Here is a 13281-nt window from a genome sequence, read left to right on the forward strand (position 1 = left end):
GCCAGTCAGCTCGAAACTTTGGTGATTCCCCCCTTTATGGCAAGATGTCAAGGGTCTGTCTCTATGGCAAACGCTGATAGTATATTTCTTATACTAGTTATGTTAATCTGAACCTTTCCCTGTCGTTTACCAAAACTTTTGATCTGTCTCAGCCTGTGTGTTCAGACCCCCCAGTGATCATAAAAATAAGCTGGCAGAAGTGTGCGCTTTAAGGGGTACTCTGACGTTAAACAGTTTTATTTATTCATTTATTTATTTTTTATGCAGACTACCTGGATAGGTTTAATTTAATGTGGATAAGTGCAAGATAATGCACCTGGAGCGTAAAAACCCTCAGGCAGAATATAAAATATGTGACACAGTCCTGACCTCAGTATCTGAGGAAAGGGATTTAGGAGTAATTATTTCAGAAGACTTAAAGGTAGGAAGACAATGTAATAGAGCAGCAGGAAACACTGGCAGAATGCTTGGATGTATAGGGAGAGGTATAGGCAGTAGAAAGAGAGAAGTGCTCATGCTGCTATACAGAACACTGGTGAGACCTCACTTGGAGTATTGTGCGCAGTACTTGAGGCTGTATCTCCAAAAGGATATAGATACTCTAGAGAGAGTTCAGAGAAGAGCTACTAAACTAGTACATGGATTGCAGGATAAAACTTACCGGGAAAGGTTAAAGGACCTTAACATGTATAGCTTGGAAGAAAGAAGAGACAGAGGGGATATGATAGAGACTTTTAAATACATAAAGGGAATCAACACAGTAAAGGAGAAGAGCATATTTAAAAGAAGAAAAACTATCACAAGAGGACATAGTTTTAAATTAGAGGGGCAAAGGTTTATGCAGTAATATCAGGAAGTATTACTTTACTGAGAGAGTAGTGGATGCATGGAATAGCCTTCCTGCAGAAGTGGTCTATGCAAATACAGTGAAGGAGTTCAGACATGCATGGGATAAGCATAAGGCTATCCTTCATATAAGATAGGGCCAGGCACTATTGATAGGATTCAGATTATTGGGCAGACTAGATGGTCCAAATGGCTCTTATCTGCCGACACATTCTATGTTTAAACAAAAAAGCTGGACTTGCTTCCTGCTGCTTCTCTGACATGGCTGTCCCAAACTTTGCTGTTATTCTCTTCCTAGTTGCCATGGGTTGATGCCTCATGCTACAGCTCAGCTATTTGCTAGCCTCAGAGATGCCCTGATTCAGCAAGGGACTTGCTTAGTTAGTATGTTGATGTGTTTGGCCCAGACACCAGGAAGAAGACTGTGGCCAGGGCTCAATACACCACACTGCCGCTCGGCCAAACACTGGTTGAGGCAGGACACTGCTGCGGTCAGCCATTAGTGGCGCTACAGTCTGACTCGTCGACACCAAGATATATATATATATATATATATATATATATATATATATATATATATATATATATATATATATTTATTTATTTTTTTTAGAAGCTGCAGACATGCAGATTCTAAGACCAGAGTACCCCATTAAGCGTTCACTCTCTGAACAGGAGTCTGTAACATGCTCACTTACTTAGTAAAGTTTTGTTTAGGGCGAGTTTGCGTCCTCTAAAGTGTCCGCCATCCATCCCGGTTTTGCGCACAGCAGGCGGGTCCCCCGCTGGCATTCTCACTTTTGGGTTCCTGGATGCAGGCACCCGAATCCCGCCCCCCTTGTTTCATATTAATTTCTTGTTTCTCCACGTCCTAATGTTGTGGAGTTATCTACCCCTCTGAGCACTGCGATTTTGCTTCAGAGCGCATGCGCAGTTTTGCGGTGCAGAGCGATTCTGGGGACGCACAGCTCGTCATTAGGACAGAGAGCTGTGTAAAACAAAACAGTGCATGCGCTCTGAAGACAGATCGCAGCACTCAGAGGGGCCGATAACTCCACATCATTAGGACGTGGAGAAACAAGAAATTAATATGCAACAAGGGGGGGCGGGCTTCGGGCGCCTGAGTCCGGAACCCAAAGCGAGATTGCCGGCGGGTGACCTGCCTGCCTGCTGCGCGCAAAACCAGGATGGATGGCGGACACTTTAGAGGATGCAAACTCGCCCTAAACAAAACTTTACTAAGTGAGCATGTTACAGACTCCTGGTCACCCACACTATAACCCAATGTACTGGGTTAAGTGTGGGTGAACTTGCTGACAGTTTTCGTTTAAAGGGTTAAAGGGTATTCTGTCGTCCGGTAAAAAAAAAAAAATTTGAAAATGCTGCAGAAGAACATTAGCATTGCTTACCTGTCTGACCCAGTTCTGAAACCACAAAAAATCCATTTGTTTTCTGAGGAACTGCTCTCTTCCTAGGTTAGATAACCATGCTTCCTGGTTGAGCAGTCGCTCAGTGCTACAATTCCCAGAATGCAATGGTTTTCCTCAGCTCTTCATCCCAGCCCTCCCACCTTGCCTACTCTTCCCACATTATTCTTGCCAGTTTCCAACCCAGAGTGGTCGCAAAACATTGCAGCTGCTGCATTCATTCCCTATCCGCTCCTCTTCCTCTGACATTGCTCAGCAAAAGACAGCATACTGTGAACTCTCCCTGTTCTCCCTAAATGTCCTAATAATGATGAAGGGGTGCGTTCACACGGAGTAATTCAAGAGGAATTTACTCGAGTAATTCCTCTTGAAGTCTCTGCTCCAAATGAATGCACATCTCCTCTGCCCATTGATTTTAACCCCTTAAGGACTCAGGGTTTTTCTGTTTTTGCACTTTTGTTTTTTCCTCCTTACCTTTTAAAAATCATAACCCTTTCAATTTTCCAACTAAAAATCCATATTATGGCTTATTTTTTGCGTCACCAATTCTACTTTGCAGTGACATTAGTCATTTTACCCAAAAATTCACAGCAAAATGAAAAAAAAAAACCATTGTGCGACAAAATCGAAGAAAAAACGCCATTTTGTAACTTTTGGGGGGGCTTCCGTTTCTACGCAGTGCATATTTCGATAAAAATTACACCTTATCGTTATTCCTGATTATTAATGGTATAAAAAGTGACCAAAAATAAGCTTTTTTGGAATTGTTTTGCGCGTACCCCATTGACCGTGTGGTTTAATTAATGATATATTTTTATAGTTCGGACATTTACGCACGCAACGATACCACATGTTTGTTTTTTTACACAGTTTTATTTTTATTTTTTTATGGGAAAAGGGGGGTGATTCAAACTTTTATTAGGGAAGGGGTTTAATTGACCTATATTAACACTTTTTTTTTTTTTTTTGCAGTGTTATAGGTCCCATAGGGACCTATAACATTGCACACACTGATCTCTCATGCTGATCACTGGCGTGTATTAACACGCCTGTGATCAGTGTTATCGGCGCTTGACTGCTCCTGCCTGGATCTCAGGCACGGAGCAGTCATTCGTCGATCGGACACCGAGGAGGCAGGTAAGGGCCCTCCCGGTGTCCTGTAAGCTGTTGGGGATGCCGCGATTTCACCGCGGCGGTCCCGAACAGCCCGAGTGACTAGCCGGGATAGTTTCACTTTCACTTTGGAAGCGGCGTCAGCTTTGACCGCCGCTTCTAAAGGGTTAATAGCGCACATTGCTGCGATTGGCGATGTGTGGTATTAGCCGCGGGTCCCGGCCGCTGATGAGCGCCGGGACAGACGTGATGTGATGCGGGGTCGCAGCGCGACCCCGCTTCATATCGCGGTAGCCGGCGCAGGACGTAAATATACATCCTGCGTCGTTAAGGGGTTAATGTTTTTTCCACTGTCCTGTTCACACTATGGAAATTCTGGTAGCGGAATGCCCCCGCTGAATTCCGTTCCTTTTGAAGAAAGAGCATGTTCATTCTTCAAGCGGAATCCGCTAGCAGAAATCAATAGAAGTCAATGGTAAAATAACATTTCGCCCAACATCGTTTTTGCGTGGAAATGGCTGAAAACCCTTCACTTCTTTCTCTCCCATTTCCGCGTGCAATTCCGTGCGAAAATAAATAAAAAAATTCGGCGGCAATTCCTCTTGATTTACTCCGTGTGAACTCAACGTATAAGTGTGCATGACAGGCGGATGATGTTGGCTGTAGAGGATTACATCACTCAAGGGGTGGGGCTAAAGTGACAAGATTCAGCCACACCTCCTGAGATAGCATAGGATGATGTGTTGTCTCACACTGACATTAAAAAGACTACATAACTTCCTGTAGGGTGAATAATGCAAAAGCATGTTGAAGCTATTACAATAAGTGACAACACTATATTAAGTTATTTGTCTTGGTGTGGTCTGATACCATAATACCCCCATGTGTGCTTCTCCCAACTGATCATAACGTTTGGTATGTCTCTGGGGCATGTCAGGAAGCTTTGGCAAGTGACAGGGATACGTTAAAGATGATCCTTCATTATGGAACATCGGTAGCACGTGGTGGCTTTTGCGGACTGCTACTCCTATTCATTGCCCGTGGGAGCTGCTAGAAATGATATAGGGGCATTCTAAAAATTTTTTAGTTGTGAGCTAATTTTTTTGGTGCCGTATCTTTATTGCATGTCTTGTGCATATCATGTGACATTGATCATCTGTCAAAGTATACATTATGTCTGCTACACACCACCTCCACTTTATTGCAACAGAAGACTTGGGACCCTGCTCTTATCTGAGAGTAGAGCGTCATCTAATTCCCTGTGCTCCAGTTCCACCCTATCAATGTATCGGAAGTATACCTAAAGAAAACAGAAGCGTGGCGGTACCATAGTATGATCCTTGGATGTAGACGAAACCATGCCCGCGTGCAATGTCCAATAGCCGTACAATGTTACTTCTCAGATGTGGGCAGGGGCAAGTTGGAGCGCTGAGGGGCAGAAGAAGTAATGCCCATGTTACTGCTTTCTATTATACAGAGCAGTAATAGGATAGCCATAAAGAAGCGGTATGCCTCTGTCGTCTTATGGCAGCATACAAAGGGTTTTCCCTTGTCAGAGTTATAAGTGCTTCTAGGGGAAAAGGTCTCCGAAAAAAACTGCACTTCATGAAGCACTCACTATAGATAAGACATGGATTTCCTGCATTTCTGTACTATGGGGTTGCACTGGACTCTGTGTGCTTCCATACAGTCTCTTTGTACTGTGGGAATAGGCATATTTACCTATATTATAATAAACACTATTAATGCTTTGTGTTTCAGGATAGAGTCTATGTCCAACAGAATAACGTTGAAAATGTCTATAACCTGGGCTTGATAATATTTCGCGATCAAGTTGTCCGCTACGGCTGCATAAGAGATCATCTACGGCAAACCTTATTAGACATGATCGCAAGAGAGCGGAAAGGAGAAGTAGTGGACAGGTAAATGTGCTTGTGCATCACCTTTGTCATTTACTTGTAACTGAGGACTGTATTAGTGGAAATGTAACACAATTTAGAGAGTGCCTTTGTATTGCATCCCAAAGCTCGAATGGAAGTATTTGATCAAGGTATAATGGTTAATAATGAAACATATGGTCTTGAAGCATATGGTCTTCAACCTGTGGACCTCCAGATGTTGCAAAACTACAACTCCCAGCATGCCGCAGGTTGAAGACCACTGTTGTACACTGTCAGATATTTATCACCTCACTTAGTCCCCTGCTGATCCCGGATGAAGAACTTGTGATAGTGAACAGAATGCACGGGGGAGCTGGAGTGGAGTATACTAGGCACTGTGTAGGTCAGTAGTCTTCAAAATGTGGACCTTCAAATCCTGCAAAACAACAACTCCCAGCATGCCCAGACAGCCAACGGCTGTCCGGGCATGCTGGGAGTTGTAGTTTTGCTACATCTGGAGGTCTACGACTTGGAGACCACCGGTGTAGACTATTTGCAGAACACCGCCATCTACATTCTTGTTTTGGCAAGGATCAAATAAGAGTGAATGAAGGGGTATTACGGTGGAAAATATATATATATATATATATATATATATATATATATATATATATATATATATACATATATTATATATACATATACATATATTATATATACATATACATATATTATATATACATATATATATATATACATATATTATATATACATATACATATATTATATATACATATACATATATTATATATACATATACATATATTATATATACATATACATATATTATATATACATATACATATACATATATTATATACACATATACATATACATATATTATATACACATATACATATACACATATTATATACACATATACATATACACATATATATATATATATATATATATATATATATATATATATATAATTTTTTTTTTTTTTTTTTTTTTTTAAATCAACTTGTGCCAGAAAGTTAAACAGATTTGTAAAGGACAAATATTAAAAAAAAAACTTTACCCTTCCAGTACTTTTTAGTGGCTGTATGTTACAGAGGGAATTCTTTTCTTTTTGTTTTTATTTTGTCTTGACCACAGTGCTCTCTGCTGACACTTCTGTCCGTGTCAGGAACTGTCCAGAGCAGCATAGGTTTGCAATGGGGATTTTCTCCTGCTCTGGAGAGTTCCTGATACGGCAGAGAGCACTGTGGACGAGGCAAAAAAGAAATTAAAAAATAAAACAATTTCCTCTGTAGCATACAACTGCTAATAAGTACTGGAAGATTGTTTTAACAGAAGGCATTTACACATCTAACTTTCTGGCACCAGTTTATTTAAAAATACCCCTTTTAACCTTCACAGTTTAGAGTTGAATACTAAGGGAGGGTTATCAGAACCAGGACAGAGGTTGTACCATCTTTATATTACTGTAATGTAATATATCCTCTGTATGTGATGGGAATACCCATAGAAATTGACCAGCATGCAAAGGTGTAAGACAGGATACATCTTCCTCCATGTGAAGCCTCGATTGACTATTCCTGCCTAGGCAATCTGGATGGGAAATCTTTGTGTATCATTGATACATCTATACAATCAGCTTGACTTGCTGTATGCAGTTGTTTTTAATGTAGATTTTTCTATAACTGACCAATATTACATTATATTTTGTAAATTATAACAGAGGCGCCATAAGGAATGCCTGTCAGATGCTTATGATCCTTGGCTTGGAGGGAAGGTCAGTGTATGAAGAAGACTTTGAAGCACCATTTTTGGAAATGTCAGCAGAGTTCTTCCAGGTATGAGCTTGCGATCAGATATGTGTAAGGCTGTGTTCACATTGTGTTGAAGTTTTCTGTTGGAGGTATACGTCAGGAATCTTTTGTTACATTTCAACCACCATGAAAATCCAAGTAGAATTGTCTGTATCAATGCCATGTTTAATGGAAATGCATGTGACATACATTGAAATGTCAGATAATGGTCTCAGCTCAGATCCCGTCAGTTTCCCGTCATATTCAAGCAGTCTTTGCTATATACTGGCATGTATAGATTCCTTAGAGGGAGCTGATCACAAACCCTCAATCCACCTCTCATGTTCTGGAGCTGTGCCAGGTTTTATTCCCATCTGACAGATTCCTGAATTGGTCATATGGGCGTCCATAAGTATTGATGCCCTTGAGGTATGGGTGGGCTTATCGCGGCACTCTGCTTTCTTCCTTCTGACATTGTCAGTCTTGCGAGATCCTGCACAATATGTCAGAAGGAAGCGTGGGGAGCACGTACTCAGATATCATAAGTTATTCATGCCCCAGTCCCAATAAGCCCACCCATACCTCCAGCACATCATAATTATGCACGCCCATCTTACAGATTCAGGACTCTGTCAGATGAGAATTAAGCATCCTACAACACTGAAATGGTGGGCAGATAGACTAATCATATAAAAAGTATGTGATTAGCTCTCCCTAAGGAATTCATAGATACCAGTACATAGGGATTTTAGGAATGAACACAAGTCTTCTTTAATACGGCTCCCAAGCTACTTCAGTCAGTGATGTCTGAAACGGGTGTGACTTTGTGCTATTGAAATTAAGGGGGTATTCCAGGAAAAAAAAACTTTATATATAATCAACTGGCTCCAGAAAGTTGAACAGATTTGTAAATTACTTCTATAAAAAAAATCTTAATCCTTCCAATAATTATGAGCTGCTGAAGTTGAGTTGTTCTTTTCTGTTTGGCAACAGTGCTCTCTGCTGACATCTCTGCTTGTCTCGAGAACTGCACAAAGTAGGAGAGGTTTGCTATGGGGATTTGCTTCTTCTCTGGACAGTTTCCGAGACAGGTGTCCTCAGAGAGCACTTAGACAGAAAAGAACAACTCAACTTCAGCAGCTCATAAGTACTGAAAGGATTAAGATTTTTTAATAGAAGTAATTTACAAATCTAAAACAAAGATTAACTACACCTCAAGAATACTACCCTAGGGTACACAGTGAATAATTGTTTGAGACATAAAGTTTTGAAAAAAAGTGCAGATTTTATTAAAACAATAAAAACCTAAATGGTTAAAAATATCAGAGCAATGTCAATGTTATCTTAAACTGTCATTGGGCCCTAATGACAGATTTAGAAAATATGAATATATATATATATAGCAACCACCTAATATAGAATAATCTATAGATGTAAAAAACAAATGCAATTTTTCAACGATATATAATGATCCGGAGTCGACTATTAGTCCGGCACCTATGATGAATAAAAAAGGGCTGATAGTCCGGCACTTGTAATGGAAAAGGCAAAGTCACTTGATGGACGACCCCTTCCTCAGTAGGCGAATTCGCCTACTGAGGAAGGGGTCGTTTTTAGCACCCTGAAACGCGTCTAGGCTGATATCTAATCTGAACAGAGCACAATTTGCACGCACCACCTAGACTGAAGCCGGACCAGAACTTTGTGCACCACTTGCTGCATTCATCAAACATCCTCTCCTACTGAGCGCATTACCAACCTGCTGCCTGCACTACCAGAACCCAGCCACGATCTCTCCAGCGAAGGTCCGATACACATCCAGGTATTTGCCGATACCACGGACCGCTCCCGAGAGAGTCTCCTGCCGGAGCCCATATCCATCCAGGCTCTCACGCCGGGATTGCTGCAGCCAATACAAGAATTTCAACTATCGGCCCGTCGCAGTACGGGACCAGCAGCCAGGGTGAGGTTGAACTTTGCATTTGTCTAACAACTGTGGGCAGCTTTTTATACACCTGTACATCAGTCCATCAAGTGACTTTGCCTTTTCCATTACAAGTGCCGGACTATCAGCCCTTTTTTATTCATCATAGGTGCCGGACTAATAGTCGACTCCGGATCATTATATATCGTTGAAAAATTGCATTTGTTTTTTACATCTATAGATTATTCTATATTAGGTGGTTGCTATATATATATATATTCATATTTTCTAAATCTGTCATTAGGGCCCAATGACAGTTTAAGATAACATTGACATTGCTCTGATATTTTTAACCATTTAGGTTTTTATTGTTTTAATAAAATCTGCACTTTTTTTCAAAACTTTATGTCTCAAACAATTATTCACTGTGTACCCTAGGGTAGTATTCTTGAGGTGTGGTTAATCTTTGTTTTAGTTTTTACCCATTTGGATTGGTGGGGATCAATCCTTTAACCACAATAACCTCGAATACCTGGTTGTGAGCTGCACACATTTTTCTAATTTGCACCTAATTTACAAATCTGTTTAACTTTCTGGAGCCAGTGGGGAGATATATATATATATATATATATATATATATGTTTTTTTCCTGGATAGCCCCTTAAATGCAACTAAAAATCAAGCCTTTAGCTAGCCTTCTGGAGGGCTACCTGGGTCAGTCCCACTAAACAAGGTTATGTTGCCGTTACTCTGCTGTAGGCTGCACCTTAGTCTGAACTTGCAGTTGTTACCGGACGCCTAAACCTTTTTATTCTGCAACTATTATATTTTACTGTCATTTCAAAAATGTTACATGTCATAATGGCATGTCAGAAGTTTTGATCAGGGAGGGGTCTAGGTCCTGACACATTCTGGGGGAGATTTATCAAAACCCGTGCAGATGAAAAGTTGCCCAGTTCCCCATAGCAACCAATCAGATCACTTCTTTCATTTTTAACAAGACCTCTGCAAAATGAAAGAAGCAATCTGATTGGTTGCTATGGGCAACTTTTCCTCTGTAGAGGTTTTGATAAATCTCCCCCTCTGTGATCACAAAAATGAACAGGGAGACTTACACAGCGGAGCGCTACTGTTCACGTGTTGTTTAGTTCAGAGGGTTCAGCTTCTCACTTAGCAACCACCACTTTAAGATATTTGAAAAGATTTTTAAACAGTAGCACTTAAAAGAGCGTATTACTACATTATAATAATAAAATGTTACTAACATGTGCACAACAATCTGATTAAAGGGGTGGTCCAGATTAGTAAAGAATTGGATTCTTTCCCTCACTAGCACTCCTTGTATCAGCTGCAAATCCTTTCTAAGTGCTTATTGAGTTCTGTCATAAAATACAGAGCCAGGTTCAGCAGAAAGAGCAGAATGTTTTCCTTTATCGTGTATGTAAAGGATTTTCGGCTGGAAGCTTGTTGGTTGCGTGTCACATTTCATGAAAGGCATCTGTATAGCTTTTACCATTCAAGTCATCAAATCCTTACCGAGCCTTTGTTTTCTGCACAGATGGAAAGCCAGAAGTTTTTAGCAGAAAACAGTGCCTCAGTGTACATAAAGAAAGTAGAGGCTAGAATAAATGAAGAAATAGAACGAGTCATGCACTGCCTAGACAAATCCACAGAAGAGCCCATTGTAAAGGTGGTGGAGCGGGAGCTCATCTCCAAGCACATGAAGACCATTGTGGAGATGGAGAACTCTGGGCTAGTTCATATGCTGAAGAATGGAAAGACAGAAGGTATGTCACCTAAGTGGGACTAAAGGGGTAAAGAATCTCCTCATGAAGAGCGCCAATAGGCGATGCTGCACAGAATAATATATGTGAAGTAGTTTAGACGAGAGTTTGGTGCCACCTGTTGGATGTAGAGTAAATACTCACCACTTTAAAGAGCATTGAACCAGGATTGGGGATTAGAAGCCTGTTTGAATCGAATGTTAAAGGATTGTGCCATCTGGTTAACCCTTCGTCTGTATGCCCTATTACCACTAGGGAAATCCTTTTCTCCACACTCGCCCATCATACAGATCAGAGCAGTGTTTCCCAACCAGGGGGCCTCCGTCTGTTGCAAAACTACAACTCCCAGCATGCCCAGATAGCCTTTCAGTATCATATGTTCAGCTGGTGAAATGGAAGGTGATTATTATAAGAAAAAAATGTGTTTACATAGGTATCTGTGTACTCACAAGGCTGTAAGTGATTCAATATTTAGTACAACAATACCTGAGATTGACCAAGACTTAGCGTATACGGATTGTCCCCTCCTCTTAAGGCTAGAGTAAAAGCTTGTGAGCTTGGTGTTTTTAAGGTTATTACCGTATATATCGGCGTATAACACACACCTTCATTTTCACAGGGAAATTTGAGAAAAAAATAAATGTAAAATAATGGACTTGGAAGCTCTGCATTATATGCCTCATCATCTGCCCAACTTTAATGACCCCTGCTCCTCAGTTTAGTCCCCCCCCCCCCATTGCCACATCATTCCACCCCTTTTATGAGCCCCCGTGCCACATTTACTCCCCCCCCCCCCAATCCCGTGTGCCTCCTTTACCCTGTGATTCCCCCTGCTTCATCATTCCCCCTGCTTGTGATCCCCCCCTTGCCTCATCATTCCCCCTGCTTATCTCCCTTTGCCTCATCATTCCCCCTGCTTCATCATTCCCCCTGTTCATTATCCCCCCCCCCACCGCCTCATTATTCCCCTGCTCATCGTCCCTCCCTCTGCTCGTTATCCTCCTCCCGCTCGTTATCCCCCCCGCCTCCTCATTCCCCCTGCTCGTCATCCCTCCCTCTGCTCGTTATCCTCCTCTGCTCGATATTCCGCACCTCCTCGTTATTCTCCCCCCCCCCCCCCCCCCTCCTACTTTTTATATTTTTTTATTTAGCCATTACCTGGCTGCGCTCTGGCAGGCTCTGGTCAGGTGGCGGGTCTTGCGTGTCTGTGCGGCAGGTATGTCAAGGACAGGTGACTTCTCCTGCCGGCTCCTCTGCACAGCATCAGGGACGTCACTCCTCATTTCTGCAGCCGCTGCTGGTCAGTGTGGCCGCAGCGCCGGCTGCTTGTTAAAGTTCAGCAGCCCTGACGGAGCCACTTTAGAACAGCCACCATCGGCGGCTGCAGGGAATGAGGAGTGACGTCCCTGACGCCGTGCTGAGGAGCCAGCAGGAGAAGTCACTTGTCCTCGACATATCTGCCGCACAGCCTCACAAAATCCGCTGCCTGACCTGAGTCTGCAGGTAATGGAGTATAAAAATGCAGAGCAGGGGAGAAGTGTTGGGCTGCAACAGCCGCCGCTGGTTACTGTTTTAAAGTGGCCGCGGCCGGGCTGCTGATCTTTTACAAGCAGCCGGCGCTGCAGACACTTTGAATCAGTGACCAGAACATTTATCGCCGTATAAAACGCAGGGAGAGTTTTTGCCATAAATGTAAGTTTTAAAAGTGCGTGTTATACGCTGATAAATACAGTAGTTAACATGTAGTTAAGACACTGGTTGAAATGAAAGGTTTCTTCTTGCTCACTTGTTTTATAGCAGGTACAGCCTTGCCAGGTTTCTACAGCGCATACTTAGGGGTATTAGTCATGGGAAATTGTCCCCTTTCTTCTGGCGCAGACAGCGCCTTGAGTTAATAGGTCAGGGTAAGGAGGGAGCTATATAGTGTTGCTGACATTAAAGCGATTCTATTCTAAAAGCTGCTTTTACGATCTTTCAGTAGTGATAGCATATAGATTAGAAATGTACTGACAGTGTTTTCATTTTAGACTGGTTTGTATAATGTAGATATATGGCAATAATGTTTTCATGTACAGTTGTTGTTTTTTTTTCCCCTAATAGTTACCAACTTTCTTATTTGGCGGTTCCTTTTTTTTAGATTAGGTTTACTGCAGATATCATTAGTGTTTAGCAAAGTGCAGCCCTCTAGTGGTCATGTTCATTCATGGAAAATTATTAAAGGTTGGTAAGACTAACAATATGGCATTAGCTGTAAAAGAAGAAAGGGAATATCTTTCTCTCATCATTGAAACCTTGCCGGGGCCTGATGATGCCTACACAGACTAGAACAGTGTTTTCCAACCAATGTGCCTCCAGCTGTTGCAAAACTACAACTCCCAGCATGATATAGTATTAACCCAACCTAATACAGGACAATAGAATGAACTATATAGTGTGAACACAGCCATGTCTGTACAGTATAAAGACAGTGTTTCCCAACCAGGGTGCCTC

General features: G+C 41.8%; 1 protein-coding gene across 2 annotated transcripts in view; it reads left to right on the plus strand.

Annotated features, from left to right (window-relative positions):
* Positions 1-13281, plus strand: part of CUL3 (cullin 3) — an 85572-nt gene that overhangs the window by 55065 nt on the left and 17226 nt on the right. For both annotated transcript variants that reach the window (XM_056564888.1, XM_056564887.1), the window contains exons 4-6: positions 5148-5308; positions 7014-7128; positions 10566-10794. In XM_056564888.1, coding sequence (XP_056420863.1) covers positions 5148-5308; positions 7014-7128; positions 10566-10794 — 505 coding nt within the window. The remainder of the gene's footprint in view (positions 1-5147; positions 5309-7013; positions 7129-10565; positions 10795-13281) is intronic.

The sequence above is a fragment of the Hyla sarda genome, chromosome 3, assembly GCF_029499605.1.
Source record: "Hyla sarda isolate aHylSar1 chromosome 3, aHylSar1.hap1, whole genome shotgun sequence".
NCBI classification, from domain to species: Eukaryota; Metazoa; Chordata; class Amphibia; order Anura; family Hylidae; genus Hyla; species Hyla sarda.